The 13,574-nt window shown below is 39.9% G+C and overlaps 1 protein-coding gene across 8 annotated transcripts in view; it reads left to right on the forward strand.

The window, feature by feature from the left end:
• LOC102463874 (solute carrier organic anion transporter family member 4C1) overlaps positions 1-13,574 on the forward strand; it is a 179,015-nt gene that overhangs the window by 117,969 nt on the left and 47,472 nt on the right. For 2 of the 8 annotated variants that reach the window (XR_012904797.1, XR_012904796.1), the window contains exons 13-14: positions 11,397-11,582; positions 12,081-12,177. The exons of 2 other annotated variants lie outside the window; for them this stretch is intronic. Coding sequence is in view for 2 of the 6 variants with exons in the window: in XM_075932073.1 (XP_075788188.1) it covers positions 1,816-1,850 (35 nt within the window). In the remaining 4 variants the exon portion in view is untranslated. Of the gene's footprint in view, positions 1-1,815; positions 6,295-11,396; positions 11,583-12,080; positions 13,269-13,574 lie in introns of those variants that run through there. 4 more of the 8 variants (XR_012904799.1, XR_012904798.1, XM_075932074.1 and 1 more) reach the window with 3 other exon arrangements.

Raw genomic sequence — 13,574 nt, forward strand, 5'->3', positions numbered from 1 at the left:
CCAGCAATCATGCACTTGATTAAATCTTCAAATGACCAAACCAAAAGGGATTTTGAACAGCACAGGCTTGTGGTGTTTTAGGGTTACTGAGCAATCACAGGATATTGATAGTAAGGTTGCAGACAGGACTCACCAGAATGATTAAAGGGTTAGAAAATATGCCTTTTGTGGAATAGATATTCAAGGAGCTCAGTTTTAACAAAAGGATGTAAGGGTTGACTTGATTATAATCTAAATACCTAGATAAGGAACAAATATTTAATAACGGGCTATTTAATTTGGTAGATAAAAAGTATAACAATCCAATTGGTACAAATTCAAGCTAGACAGATTCAGATGGAAAATAAGGCATACATTTTTAACAGTGTGCAATTAATCTCTGGAGCAATTTAATAAATATTGGGTGGATTCCTTATTTTTTTATGTCAATATTGAACATTTTTCTAAAAGATGCATCCAAGGAAATGTTTTGGGGAAGTGCTATGGCCTGTTATACAGGAGGGAAGACATGATGATCACAATGGTTCCTTCTGGCCTTATAACTCTTCCAGCACTTTTAACTTCAAGAGTGTATATAGGTCAAAAACATGGGCAGGGTCAGCCCCTTCATCATTGATGTGGATACTAAAATCCATAATTAGTATTGTCAAGGCTAAATCCCCATTCTGGCACGATGAATGCAGAAGTGGGGTCCCGCAAAAGTACCGCAAAACCTTATCTTTCCAGGCTTTGGTATAAAACTTCCCCACAAAATCTTAAAAACCTAGATTTTGAAGTATACAAATTCTCTGCTACCACCCAAGTAATGGTAAGAAAACCAGGGAAGAGATCACTTGGGAAATCTCAGCCCTGAAGCAAAACCAGGACACAAAAAAATTAACCAATACCAGATTAATAAAAAAGAGAATTTTTATCCTACTTCCAGATAGTGATGAGTATTCTCTTGGAAAGAGACATTTTCTGTCCCACTCAGTATCTGGAGAGAGAACTGCCCAGGGACAAAGGAGGGAAAAACCAAAAATTCCTTTGTCCCGGTTTGAAATTCCTACCTGCATTTCTATTGGCTGCCTGCTACCTGGTTAGGTACAGTTAACTCCTGAGTCCCCAGGCTGCTGGCTAACCCTCATGGTCATGACTAGTATAATGACTGACAAATCATTAGAAAGAAAGCAAATTGTGACAAGGGTGTACAACACTGCACCAATGAAAAAGGTGTAAAAGGGCAGCTTTCAGCTCAGGTAGTCCTACCTGGCCATAGCTGGGAAGCATGCCAGTCTCAGAGAAAGAGACTTCAAAAGGAGAAGGAAAGGGTAAAAGAGCCTAGATCAGGGGTTGGCAACCTTTGGCTCTTGGCTCATCAAGGTAATCCATTAGCAGGCTCTGAGATACTTTGCTGACCTTTACTATCTGCAGACATCCCTCCCCCCCATCCCCACCCCCACCGCCACCCCCACAGCTCCCAGTGGCTGTGATTGACCGTTCCTGGGCAATGTGAACTACAGGAAGTGGCAGTCAGCATCTTCCTGAAGTCTATGTTGCTCTTTTTACTGGGGTTGTGGCAGATGGAGGATTTTTTGACCCCCAAATGAAATCATTCTGGAAACCAAAGATGAGATTCTTGTAGAGGGGGGAGAATGAATACAAAGTAGAAAAGGAAAAGTGTGGAAGCAGAACCAGTAAAAAAGTAAAGCTAAAAAAGAAAATAACCCACAATGTTATAACTGTAATCCATGGAAATAAGATCTGGTGATGTTAACCTTCTGAAAGTAGCTGACTGGATTAATTACAATACCCCTATGTTTTTGTTTTTTTAAGAGCCAAGAGGCTGCACGTTCGGGGCTTTTAGTTGAATGTAAATATGAAGAGCAAGCTGATAGAGTGCTTAAAACTACTGAAACATAAATAATTTGCAAGCTACCAAAGGATTTGACTGAATTGAAGGGGTTAATGCATGGAATGCCCTTGGAATTGATCAGTGATGAGATACCCAAAAGCATATGACAGGTTAAGTATTAGCAAGTAAGTGGCTAATTAGTAAATGAGAGAAAGCAAACCTTAAGCAGTACTGCTGACTACAGTAAAGGGAGGAACTCTACTTGAGAAAATAACAGGAATTCAAGACATTCATAACCAAGCCATATATTCTCTTTCTCTAAGACATAAAGTGCCAACACTGTGGGCACAAACATTCCAGAATGTTTATAAAGGGAAAATATTGACTTTTGTCCCATTATTACAATTGTGCTAACTGTGGTGTTAATCACAGTCTAGTAAATGGAAGATGTGTTCTGGCAAGGCAAGCTGAAGAGAAACAAATACCAAAAATACCAGGTAAGTTTTCTAGTGAAGTGTAAAATAATTGAGACAATAGTACAAAGAATAAAAAAAATCAAGGAAATACTGTTGGTGGAAAAGAAAGATCTCAACACATCAGAGATATACAAGCACGTTACTCAAACTATTGAAATTTAGACTAATAGTAGCTACATTCCAGATCTTTTTGGGACTAGCAACAAAGTTAGAAGTATCTGATAAGAGAAAGCTGCAGTTTTTGCAGATACTTTGAGGGGTGAATGATGAAAGACAAAGTGCAATTTTGTCTTTGTAAGGTGGTGGGGCGGGTTCCCACATGGCCTAAGGGATAGGGCACTTGCCTGGGGAGGACAGGGTCATGGGTTCAAGTCCCGCCTCCCCCAGGGTCAGGGCAAGCAATTTTCTACCAGATTCAAGGACAATTCATTGAAGAGAGCCATGATCTATTATATATAGTTGGAGTAAACCTGAATGTACTATGCTGAATGAATAGCTTTGTATGCCAGAACTTGTCAAAGATATTGATAACAGCACAAATACTTCCCAAAGTAAAGACAATATTTGTAACAATGTTTAAATATCTCTGCAAGTAACTCTATGGGGAGGGGAGGAAGAAGGAGCAATACTACTAGAATAGAAATGTAGCAATTCCAATACATATATTAGACAGATTATCCAGAAAAGACAGATGCTTATATAGACAATAGACATCTTGTCTGGGTAAAATTAAGGAGAGAATGGTAAACTGAAGATTGGTTGTCACTTTGTAAAACAGTGGCATTATAGATAAGAGGCAGAGTGGTTTTAGAAGAGGAAGTTGCACTACTGATCACATTGCTAAATAAGAACTGCAAAAGCATATGAGGCATAGGGTTTCCTGAAAGCTGGCTTTTGAACTATTGAAAAGATGTATGACATGCTGTTGAGGGAAGACTTGTTGTACAAAACAGGTGCACTAGAGATAAGAGGAAGACCATCTGACTAACTTGAGTAAAGGACCAAATAGATCAGACTTTGGAAAGTAGTGGTGACTATCGGTATAACCTTATTTAATAGAATCATAGAATAATAGGACTGGAAGGGACCTCGAGAGGTCATCGAGTCCAGCCCCCCACCCTCAAGGCAGGACCAAGCTCCGTCTACACCATCCCTGACAGATGTCTATCAAACCTGTTCTTAAATATCTCCAGAGAGGGAGATTCCACCACCTCCCTTGGCAATTTATTCCAATATTTGACCACCCTGACAGTTAGGAATTTTTTCCTAATGTCTAATCTAAACCTCCCCTGCTGCACTTTAAGCCCATTACTCCTTGTCCTGTCCTCAGAAACCAAGAGGAACAAATTTTCTCCTTCCTCCTTGTGACACCCTTTTAGATATTTGAAAACCGCTATCATGTCCCCCCTTAATCTTCTTTTTTCCAAACTAAACAAGCCCAGTTCATGAAGCCTGGCTTCATAGGTCATGTTCTCTAAACCTTTAATCATTCTTGTCGCTCTTCTCTGTACCCTTTCCAATTTCTCCACATCTTTCTTGAAATGTGGCGCCCAGAACTGGACACAGTACTCCAGCTGAGGCCTAACTAGTGCAGAGTAGAGTGGCAGAATGACTTCACGAGTTTTGCTTCCAACACACCTGTTGATACAACCTAGAATCATATTTGCTTTTTTTGCAACAGCATCACACTGTTGACTCATATTCAACTAGTGGTCCACTATGACCCCTAGATCCCTTTCCGCCATGCTCCTTCCTAGACAGTCGCTTCCCATCTTGTATGTATGGAACTGATTGTTCCTTCCTAAGTGGAGCACTTTGCATTTCTCTTTATTAAACCTCATCCTGTTTACCTCTGACCATTTCTCTAACTTGCAAAGGTCATTTTGAATTATGTCCCTATCCTCCAAAGAAGTTGCAACCCCACCCAGTTTGGTATCATCTGCAAACTTAATAAGCGTACTCTCTATCCCGATATCTACGTCATTGATGAAGATATTGAACAGTATGGGTCCCAAAACAGACCCTTGCGGAACTCCACTTGTTATCCCTTTACAGCAGGATTTAGAACCGTTAACAACAGCTCTCTGACTACGGTTATCCAGCCGATTATGCACCCACCTTATCGTGGCCCTATCTAAGTTATATTTGCCTAGTTTATCAATAAGAATATCATGCGAGACCGTATCAAATGCCTTACTAAAGTTTAGGTATATGACATCCACCTCTTCTCCCTTATCCACAAGGCTCGTTATCCTATCAAAGAAAGCTATCAGATTAGTTTGGCATGACTTGTTCTTCACAAACCCATGCTGGCTATTCTCTATCACTTTATTACTTTCCAAGTGTTTGCATATGATTTCCTTAATTACCTGCTCCATTATCTTCCCTGGGACAGACGTTAAACTGACCGGTCTGTAGTTTCCTGGGTTGTTCTTATTCCCCTTTTTATAGATGGGAACAATATTTGCCCTTTTCCAGTCTTCTGGAATCTCCCCTGTCTTCCATGATTTTTCAAAAATCATAGCTAAAGGCTCAGATACCTCCTCTATCAGCTCCTTGAGTATCCTGGGATGCATTTCATCAGGACCTGGTGACTTGCTGACATCTAACTTTCCTAAGTGATTTTTAACTTGTTCTTTGTGTATCCTATCTTCTAAACTTACCCTCTCTCTGCTTGTATTCACTACGTTAGGCACACCTCCAGACTTCTCGGTGAAGACCGAAACAAAGAAGTCATTGAGCATCTCCGCCATTTCCAAGTTTCCTGTTACTATTTCTCCCTCCTCACTAAGCAGTGGGCCTACCCGGTCCTTGGTCTTCCTCTTGCTTTTAATGTATTTATAAAAGGTCTTCTTGTTTCCCTTTATGCTTGTAGCTAGTTTGATCTCATTTTGTGCCTTTGCCTTTCTAATCTTGCCCCTGCATTCCCGTGTTGCTTGCCTATATTCATCCTTTGTCTTGAGTAGGAGTAGAGAGATTTTTACCTCTGTCCAATAAAAGCTCTGTTATCTAGCATCCAATTAACCAAAACACTCAATTAGCAGGTATTTCTGATATCTCCATAAAAAAGTTCATTTTAGTAACTGGTGCTAGTCTACTGCCCAGCATGTTATGCAAATGCATATTCTGTGCTCTGTTTTTATGCAAAAGAGGCAAAAGAGAAGCAAGCAAGCTGAAATCAGGGATTTATACAAAAAAGCAGCTTTCAGAGTATGTCATAGGCCCACAGTGGTCTCCAACATGATGCCCGTGGGCACCATGGCGCCCACCGGGGCATTTATGTGCGCCCGCCGTAACATCTGGGTGGCCCCGGCCCCGGGTGCACAGCACATGTGCCGTGCCGGCCCCGGGCGCAGGGCGTGTGGGCGGCCCCTGCCTCGGGCATGTGGCACATGCATGGTGCCAGCCCTGGGCGCGTGGGCGGCCCCTACCCCAGCCACACAGCACATGGGTGATGCTGGCCCCAGGCATGTGAGCGGCCCCTACCCCCGGTGTGTGGCACATGCGCGGAGCCTGCCCCACGTACAGGGTGTGTGGGCGGCTCCTACCCCCGGCGTGCAGCATATGCACGGTGCCGGCCCCAGGTGTGCGGCACATGCATGGTGCCAGCCCCAGGCATGTGAGCAGCCCCGCCCCCAGATGCCTGGCCCGTGAGCGGCCCCGCCCCGGGCGCCTGGCAGCCATGAATGGTTGGGGACCACTGATAGGGTTATTACAGATTCAGCTCAATCTCTTACACCTTCCGTGTCTACAATGATAATTGATGTTGATAATGATGATCCTGAAGCACTGCAAGGTGCTAAAGTACCTTTGAATCATCAAAGATTGAGAGGTAGCTGTGCTAGTCTGTAACTTTAAAAACAACTTTTAAAAACAGTGAAGTGGGTTTTGTCCACGAAAGCTCACGATACAGTAAACTTCCGATAATCTGGCACCTTTAGGGCCCAGGGGGTGCCGAATTATCCGATATGCTGGAGTACCGGAAGAGGGGCTATGAGCGGTCTGGGGTGGGGGTGGAGGGCTCGGCGGGGACCTGTGCAGCGTGGGAGAGGGTGGAGCTGTGGGACCAACCCGGCAGCACCCCAGCTGCTCTGCCCGTGGTTTCCCCAAGTCAGCTGCTGCTGAAACTGACCAGAGGCTGACTTGGTGAAGCCAGGGGCAGAGCAGCTGGGGTGCTGCCGGGTTTGTCCCACAGCGCCGACCCTCACCCGAGTGGCGCTGCGGGACAAACCCGGCAGCACCCCTGCTGCTCTGCCCCCAGCTTTCCCAAGTTAGCTGCTGCTGAAACTGACCAACGGCTGTCTTGGGGAAGCCAGGAGCAAAGCAGCTCCAATTGTCCGGCTGGCCGGAGCACTTCCGGGTTCCAATTGTTGCCAGACCATCAGGAGTCCCGGACCACTGGATGCCGGACAATTGGAGTTTTACTGTACTATATAAAGTCTCTAAGGTGCCACAGGACTACTCGTTTTTAAAGAAAGATTGAATTATGTTCAATATAGTTTTAGTGTTAAGTGTATATTTAGTGATCTGGGTGTATGCCATGTGCTGCCCATAGTGATATATAGTATCATAAGATAGCGTACTGTATAGAAAAATGTATCTATATACTCCTAAATACTTTAAGGAACCATTCTGCAGTGTGATACTACTATGGATTGATCAGTACCTGGATGCTATTTTGTACTTTCATCATTTTATTGTATTCTAATTCTTTGAAAATTGGTGTTCCACTGGTAAGGTATAACACTCAGTTAATCAGAATATTTGATTAACTGACACTCCCTGGACTCCCAATATGCCAGATAACCAAGCTTTTACTGTATTTTGCACTGGTATGACCACTGCTGGAATACTATGTGCATTCCTGGAATCTATAATTCAAGAAGGATGTGGATAAATTGGAGCTGGTTCAGAGAAGTGTCATGACAATGATTAATGGATAAAAAAGCCTTATACTGATTGAGCTCTTAGAGTCTCTCTGTTTAGCTTAACTAAGAGAATGTTACATGGTGACTTCAACATGTAGTGCTTACAGAGTGTACTGAACAGGTACTTAATAATGGTCTCTCTCATATAGCAGAGAAAACTATAACATGATTTGATGGCTTGAAGCAGAAGCTAGATAATTCAGATTGGAAATTTTGAACAGTGAGTAATCAATCATTGTAACAATTTTCAAGTATGGTGGTGGATTCTTCATCACTGACAAATGTTAGAAAAACATCCAATCTTGATGCGCTCTGGAAATAATTTTTGGGGAAATTCATGGTTGGTGTTAAACAGAAATCAGATTAGATGATCACTATGATCCATTCTGGTCTTGGAATCTATGAAATCTTTCTTGTATTTAGTAAGGTTTCCCCTTCTTCAGCAATTTTACTATAAGACCTCTCTTGCACTGAGCAAGGTTCTTTTCTTCATTCCATACTCTATCAAAAAACATAAGAGAAGTCTAAAGGGTTGTTTCATCACTTGCTTTAAGCATCTCCCCAGTAATATTCTTTCCAGCTGTTTCCCACTTTTGAGTTTACTGGTGGTTTATCTAACTTCTTCAATTATAGCATCTTAAATCAAAATCAAATTCTTGTGACAGTTCTTCATCACATATTTCTAGCAATTTGATTCAGCTTGGTCTATTTAAAACAGACTGCCAGTGTTCTGCACATCTTTTGTTTTTGTTTTGTCCTAATAGGACCTCCAGGACTGCTAGCATTTCCTATTAGCTGTTTGCTTGTCTTACACAAAGTTGTAAGGTCATCTCTTTGACTAGTGTCTGCAGCCTCTTGAGATTTTTCTATGAATATATGCCCTTTCATCTCTTTTTAACACTCTTGATTCTTATAACTAGAGTTCTGTATTCTTCTTGCCACTTGCTTGCCTCTTCACGTCTTGGTATTGATGAGGTGAGGGGTTTTTTTGGTTTGTTTTTGTTTTTTTGCTTTACACTTCTCTTTTTCCATTGTTGCTGGAAAAATAGCATTACTAATCCATTTTTGCTTCTTAGATTTGTTTTTTTTTATTAGAACGGCAATGTGCTTTCAAGATAGCACTCTCCATTTTCCTGCAGAATATCAATATCTTGGTTTTCTCCAGTTGATTGCATTAGAACACTGGATTTCACTTATTTGTTTGAGTTTTTCAATTTTGTGCTGTTGATTCATGGATTTTTATCCTCATTAATCTTTTTAATTTGATAATCAATTTAGTGTATATAGGTTATGGTAATTAGCTACACCTTCTTTCCAGTATCCATGTACATCTGCCAATGAGTTGAAAACATGCTCAAAATGGAGAAGTGGTCTATTTTTTTGTAGTACCATCTGAGGAATTCAAAATTGCTTTATGGACTTCTTTATTAGTAAATATTGTTCCTCTATCGCTAAGCTTTTCACAGTTATCATTTCCACTAAGCAGTCACCATTTACTTGAATGTTCGAATCCCAGCTGTGCTTGCCTATAATTTTATCCACCCATTATTTTACTTCCAACCTTTGCATTAAAATTGTTCATAGTCACTATATCATACTTTGGAATAGGCAAATCCGCGAGGGATTTAAATATCCCCCGCGGCATTTGCATTAACATGGCTGCCGCTTTTTTCCGGCTTGGGGAAAAGCCGGAAAAAAGCGCCAGTCTAGACGTTATTCTCTGGAAAATAAAGTCTTTTCCGGAGGATTTCTTATTCCTACTTTCAAGGCAGATTTGCCTATTCCAAAGTGCTACATTAGCATCCCTTTTCCAGAAAGGGGTGCCAATGTAGACGTAGCCATAATGTTGACAAGGCCTTGTTTTTCTGGGCCCAACAATAGTAACTTGACTCAGGAAACATGTTTCAAACTTAGTCAATGATCTCTGTTAGTTTTGTCTGACAAGGTGTAAGAAGTTTGATGGGAGTGTCCAAATTAGAAAAACTAAGGCCAGGTCTATACTAGATCTGGAAGGTCAGCTTAATATATGCAACTCCAGCTACATAAATAATGTAGCTGGAGTCAATGTACTTTAAGTTGATCTTGGCATCCTCTTTGCAAGGAATACCGGTGCAGATTGGGGGTGCCCTCAGTGTTCAATTTAGTGGGTCCTTACTAGATCCACTAAAAATTGAACACCAGAAAATTGATCTCTGGTATGGTACGTAAAGACATGGCCTAAGTAAATAGAGTTTTGTTTCTGCTGTGGGGGCCCTGAGAAAGGTGATAGTATAAGAAATAGGCTTATTTTGTGGAGAGGGAGGAATCAGGGCAGTATTCTGGGGAGAGTAAGTGAGCGTGAAGTGTTTGTGTAATCTATTGAACTTGCAATCTTTTGTCCAAAGAGCAGCAGACATTCTTGATTATCAGTTAACTGTTGTTGCTATTCCTTTTGGCTTGCCAATAGATGTCTCTGTTGTTTCTGCTAAACACGCAATCTTATTCTGCATTGGATGGAAAGTTAAGTTCTTTGGAATTCAGAGCTTAGACTGCAGCAGTCACAAAAACAAGAACAAAAACTCTATTGTGAGAGGTATGACTATTGTCTTTTGTCAGGCTGTTTTCCATTCTTGCAGCATTAACTGCTTTTTTGTTGACGCACTAAATTCAAATATAGTTAGTTACTATTTTTTTGTATTATGAATCTCTTGCAGAATTTTATCTCTCAGAAAAGGCACACATGCACATCATGGTGAATTTTAACAATTTTCATATTGTGTATACTTAGTGGCATTTTTATACAAAAATCCCAGGGCATATGGGTTCAGAATTCTAAATATAAATAAGTATGCATACTCAGACCAGAATTTGTACTAGCAAATGGGAAACTTTTTAGGAGTGTGTGTAATAAAGAAATTGACTCTCTGGGCTGAAAATAAAGTTTGAGGGAATTAACTGTTATTTTGTAGTGAAAGACAATATAAAAATGTACAGATATCTTTTACTTTGAGGTACACATATAGGCCAGTGAAAAATTCACTTCTAAATAATCGAGGCCAATCTCCTTTTTTGAAAAAATTAGAGAGCCATACATACCTATGCTTGTCTGCTATTGTACATGCACTCACTGAAAGTCCACATGCAGGTAATGCATATGTAACTGAGTTAAAAATGCTTACCCATGGCTGATTCTCCATTTTGCAGACATGCCTGTGGTAAATAGATGTACAAAAGCAGAGTCTAAGGATTGCATGCACAATGTATGACCTGTAAGACCTTTCTTAAAAGATGTGCTTGCTCAGAATATCTCTCAGCACAACTCTTGGTTAGAGTTAGAGCTCATGTATATGGGTAGTGTCAAACAAACAAAGATCAAGATATTAGATCCCTAACATTAAGATTCTAAATCTTTACTAAAGTTTCTATCTATGAATTTAGGATGTTAATTTGAGACATCCACTTCTGAAAATCTTGGCCTTGGATTGTTTTGTGTTGAAAGGAAGAGCGTAAGACAGAATTTAATTGGTATATTTAGGATTAAACGTGAAAGCTGTTTAAACAGTCACTGTTAGTTAGATTTGGCTAGTGTCTTCAGGGATACTTCACCACATCTTCAGTGGTGTAGCCCCATTGAAAGGATATGGTGATCTATAAAATTTAAAAGAAGCATGATAAAGGTATGACACAGATTCACCCTAGGGTAGAGAAGAGTAAAGGAGAATCAAGCTAAAATGGGTATAAACTAATAATCTAATCATCTACATTTTTTAGATTCACACTTTTTTGGGCTAGTCTAAGAAATTGGGCTATGGATAGGGGAGAGAGTTTTCAACAGCCAACAAAGTTAGCTAGTAACAGCTGAAAAATGGTGCATTTATATTTGTGCATTAAAGAAGCAGCTTTGATTGAAATACATCGGGACAATAGAATCTAAATTCTGAGTGAGAAACAGAGAGTTGCCAGTGTCTTTCAATTATTGCTTAAGATAATCAACCCAAACCTATTCACTTCTAATTAGGTTACATCATACCCATCACCACACAGTGGTATGTTCTCTTCATCACTTCTCATGTTACTTACCTGATCTTAAATTAGATGTATTTGTTTATATAATTTAAATGAGGCACTTTTTTTTAGACCAGCATTGCACTGATTACCTCATTCAGCCATTTTTTTCAGGTCCACATGGGACATCAAAACTCTAAAACAAGAAGTTCAGACATCAATCTCTGATATGCTAGATTTTTCAATCTGTAATTAATAGACCGAAGACCCAGTATTTCACAACTTACACTTGTTTCACTATGGGCGGATGTAATGCAAACAGTGACACAATGCTCTTGAGCTGGGATAATTTGAAATGAGGTTAGTTCCTAATTAATATGCTTAGGGTTGGGTTTTGTGTGTGTGTGTTCAGCATTTTTTGTTACTCACATGTATTATCCACATTTGCCTAGCTGAACTCCTTCTACGTCATTTTTCTGATTTTTCTTTGCTCGTGATTGTAATAGGGTAGCTGTCCTTATGTTTGTTCCCTTTTCCATGAATGAAACAAAATGATGAAGTGCTTAAAATTTAAGCTGGAGGAAAAATAGATATTTTTGTATACTGACAATTAGGGATATTTTGTAACTTGTGTTTCAGAAGTGTTGACAAACTTATATTTTTGGATTATTTCTAATTGAAGTGATTCAGTTAATGTGACAAGAATTTGCAAAATGTTGGTGTTGCCAAATCTGTATTGTCCGCTAAAATGTTTTCTGCATGAAAATGTTGCCTAGCTTTATTTAAAATGGCAGACAGGTCAAGCTCCACGATCCTTAGTAGCATAAATCTTGTCCTTTTTCTCTTTTTTAACTGCAGACTAACCAGAAGAATAGCAGTAAAAGATTCTGCAGCAAATGAAACAGTCTGAGTTACAGATAACACAGACTCCAAGACACCAAGCTAATTACCTACAGTACGTGAATTGAAGCAGTTCTAGTGAGATATTGGTGAATAAGCATATTAAAACAGCTATAATAGGAGACATGAAATGAGAAAAGAAACGAGGGGTGAAAATGTAATGTATGAAAGGAAATTCATACAGGAGATTAAGAAAGTGTGCATGGCTATTGTTTCATTCTCAAAGTCAAAGATCTTCATTTTTTAAGATGTTTTAAGGCATGTTGTAAGGCAGTTATTTATATCTAAGGGAATACAAGCAAACACAGTTGGTTGAACTGAGGCTGAACCCCTCCTTCTCAGCTCTGGAAATGCATTAGATACAATATAGATATCATAGTGCGTAATGTGATAACTAGGAGAGAGAAGAAGCTAGATTTGTCAAGAAGTTTCATTTTTTGGTGCTGTAAAGGTGATTTAAAAATTTGTAGAGCTGCATTTTTCATGGACACACAACTGTGGTTCCAAGTTAATATTTCAACATTGCCATCAGGTGATGAGTTCACATGATGTATTTTTCTGCTAACAGAGCCTACTTTTTCTGTACATTTCAGTGGAGTTATTTAGGAATTGCTCCTGGGTGTGTGTGTGACTTTCTTCTCTCTCTCTCTCTCTCTCTCTCTTTTATAATATGAAACAATAGCATACTGAATTATTCTCCCCTTTGGCTAAGTTCCTGCATTTTCCTTCCTTTGACCCAGAAATGATTTCTGTTTATCCTCTTGTGCATTAATTAAAGTCTCTCTATTGTTGTCATACATTCTTGTATCCTTCTTGGCCAAATGCATTCTTCAATATCTTTGTAAACTTCAAATGTATCTATATACTTGCAAAGCTGTCTCCTATCAACTGGATACCAAATTTAAAATTTTTATTTTAGTCATGGATATTATAACCACTGCCTGTTTGGGGGTTCAAAACAAGTTTTAAATCCAAACATCTAAGATAATTTACAATCTACTATTTCTCTGCGGGTAAACTTAATACTATTAAATAAACAGACCAAATAAATTCAGCCAAACAGTATTTTTATTAGTTCTTTTTGATAGTGCCTATTAAAAATATGCTCTAAGCTGTGCCAGATAGAAAGAAAAGAAAAAAGCAAAGACCCATCTAAACAGCTTGCCGTCTTGGGATTTGATCCTGGAAATATAAGGGTATGTCTACACTACCCCGCTAGTTCGAACTAACGGGGTAATGTAGGCATACCGCACTTGCAAATGAAGCCCGGGATTTGAATTTCCCGGGCTTCATTTGCATAAGCAGGGAGCTGCCATTTTTAAAACCCCGCTGGTTCGAACCCCGTGCAGCGCGGCTACACGGGGCTCAAACTAGGCAGTTCGAACTAGGCTTCCTATTCCGAACTACCGGTACACCTCGTTCCAACTACATAGTCCGAACTACCTAGTTCGA

This window comes from Pelodiscus sinensis, chromosome 6 (assembly GCF_049634645.1).
Source record: "Pelodiscus sinensis isolate JC-2024 chromosome 6, ASM4963464v1, whole genome shotgun sequence".
Classification (NCBI taxonomy): domain Eukaryota; kingdom Metazoa; phylum Chordata; order Testudines; family Trionychidae; genus Pelodiscus; species Pelodiscus sinensis.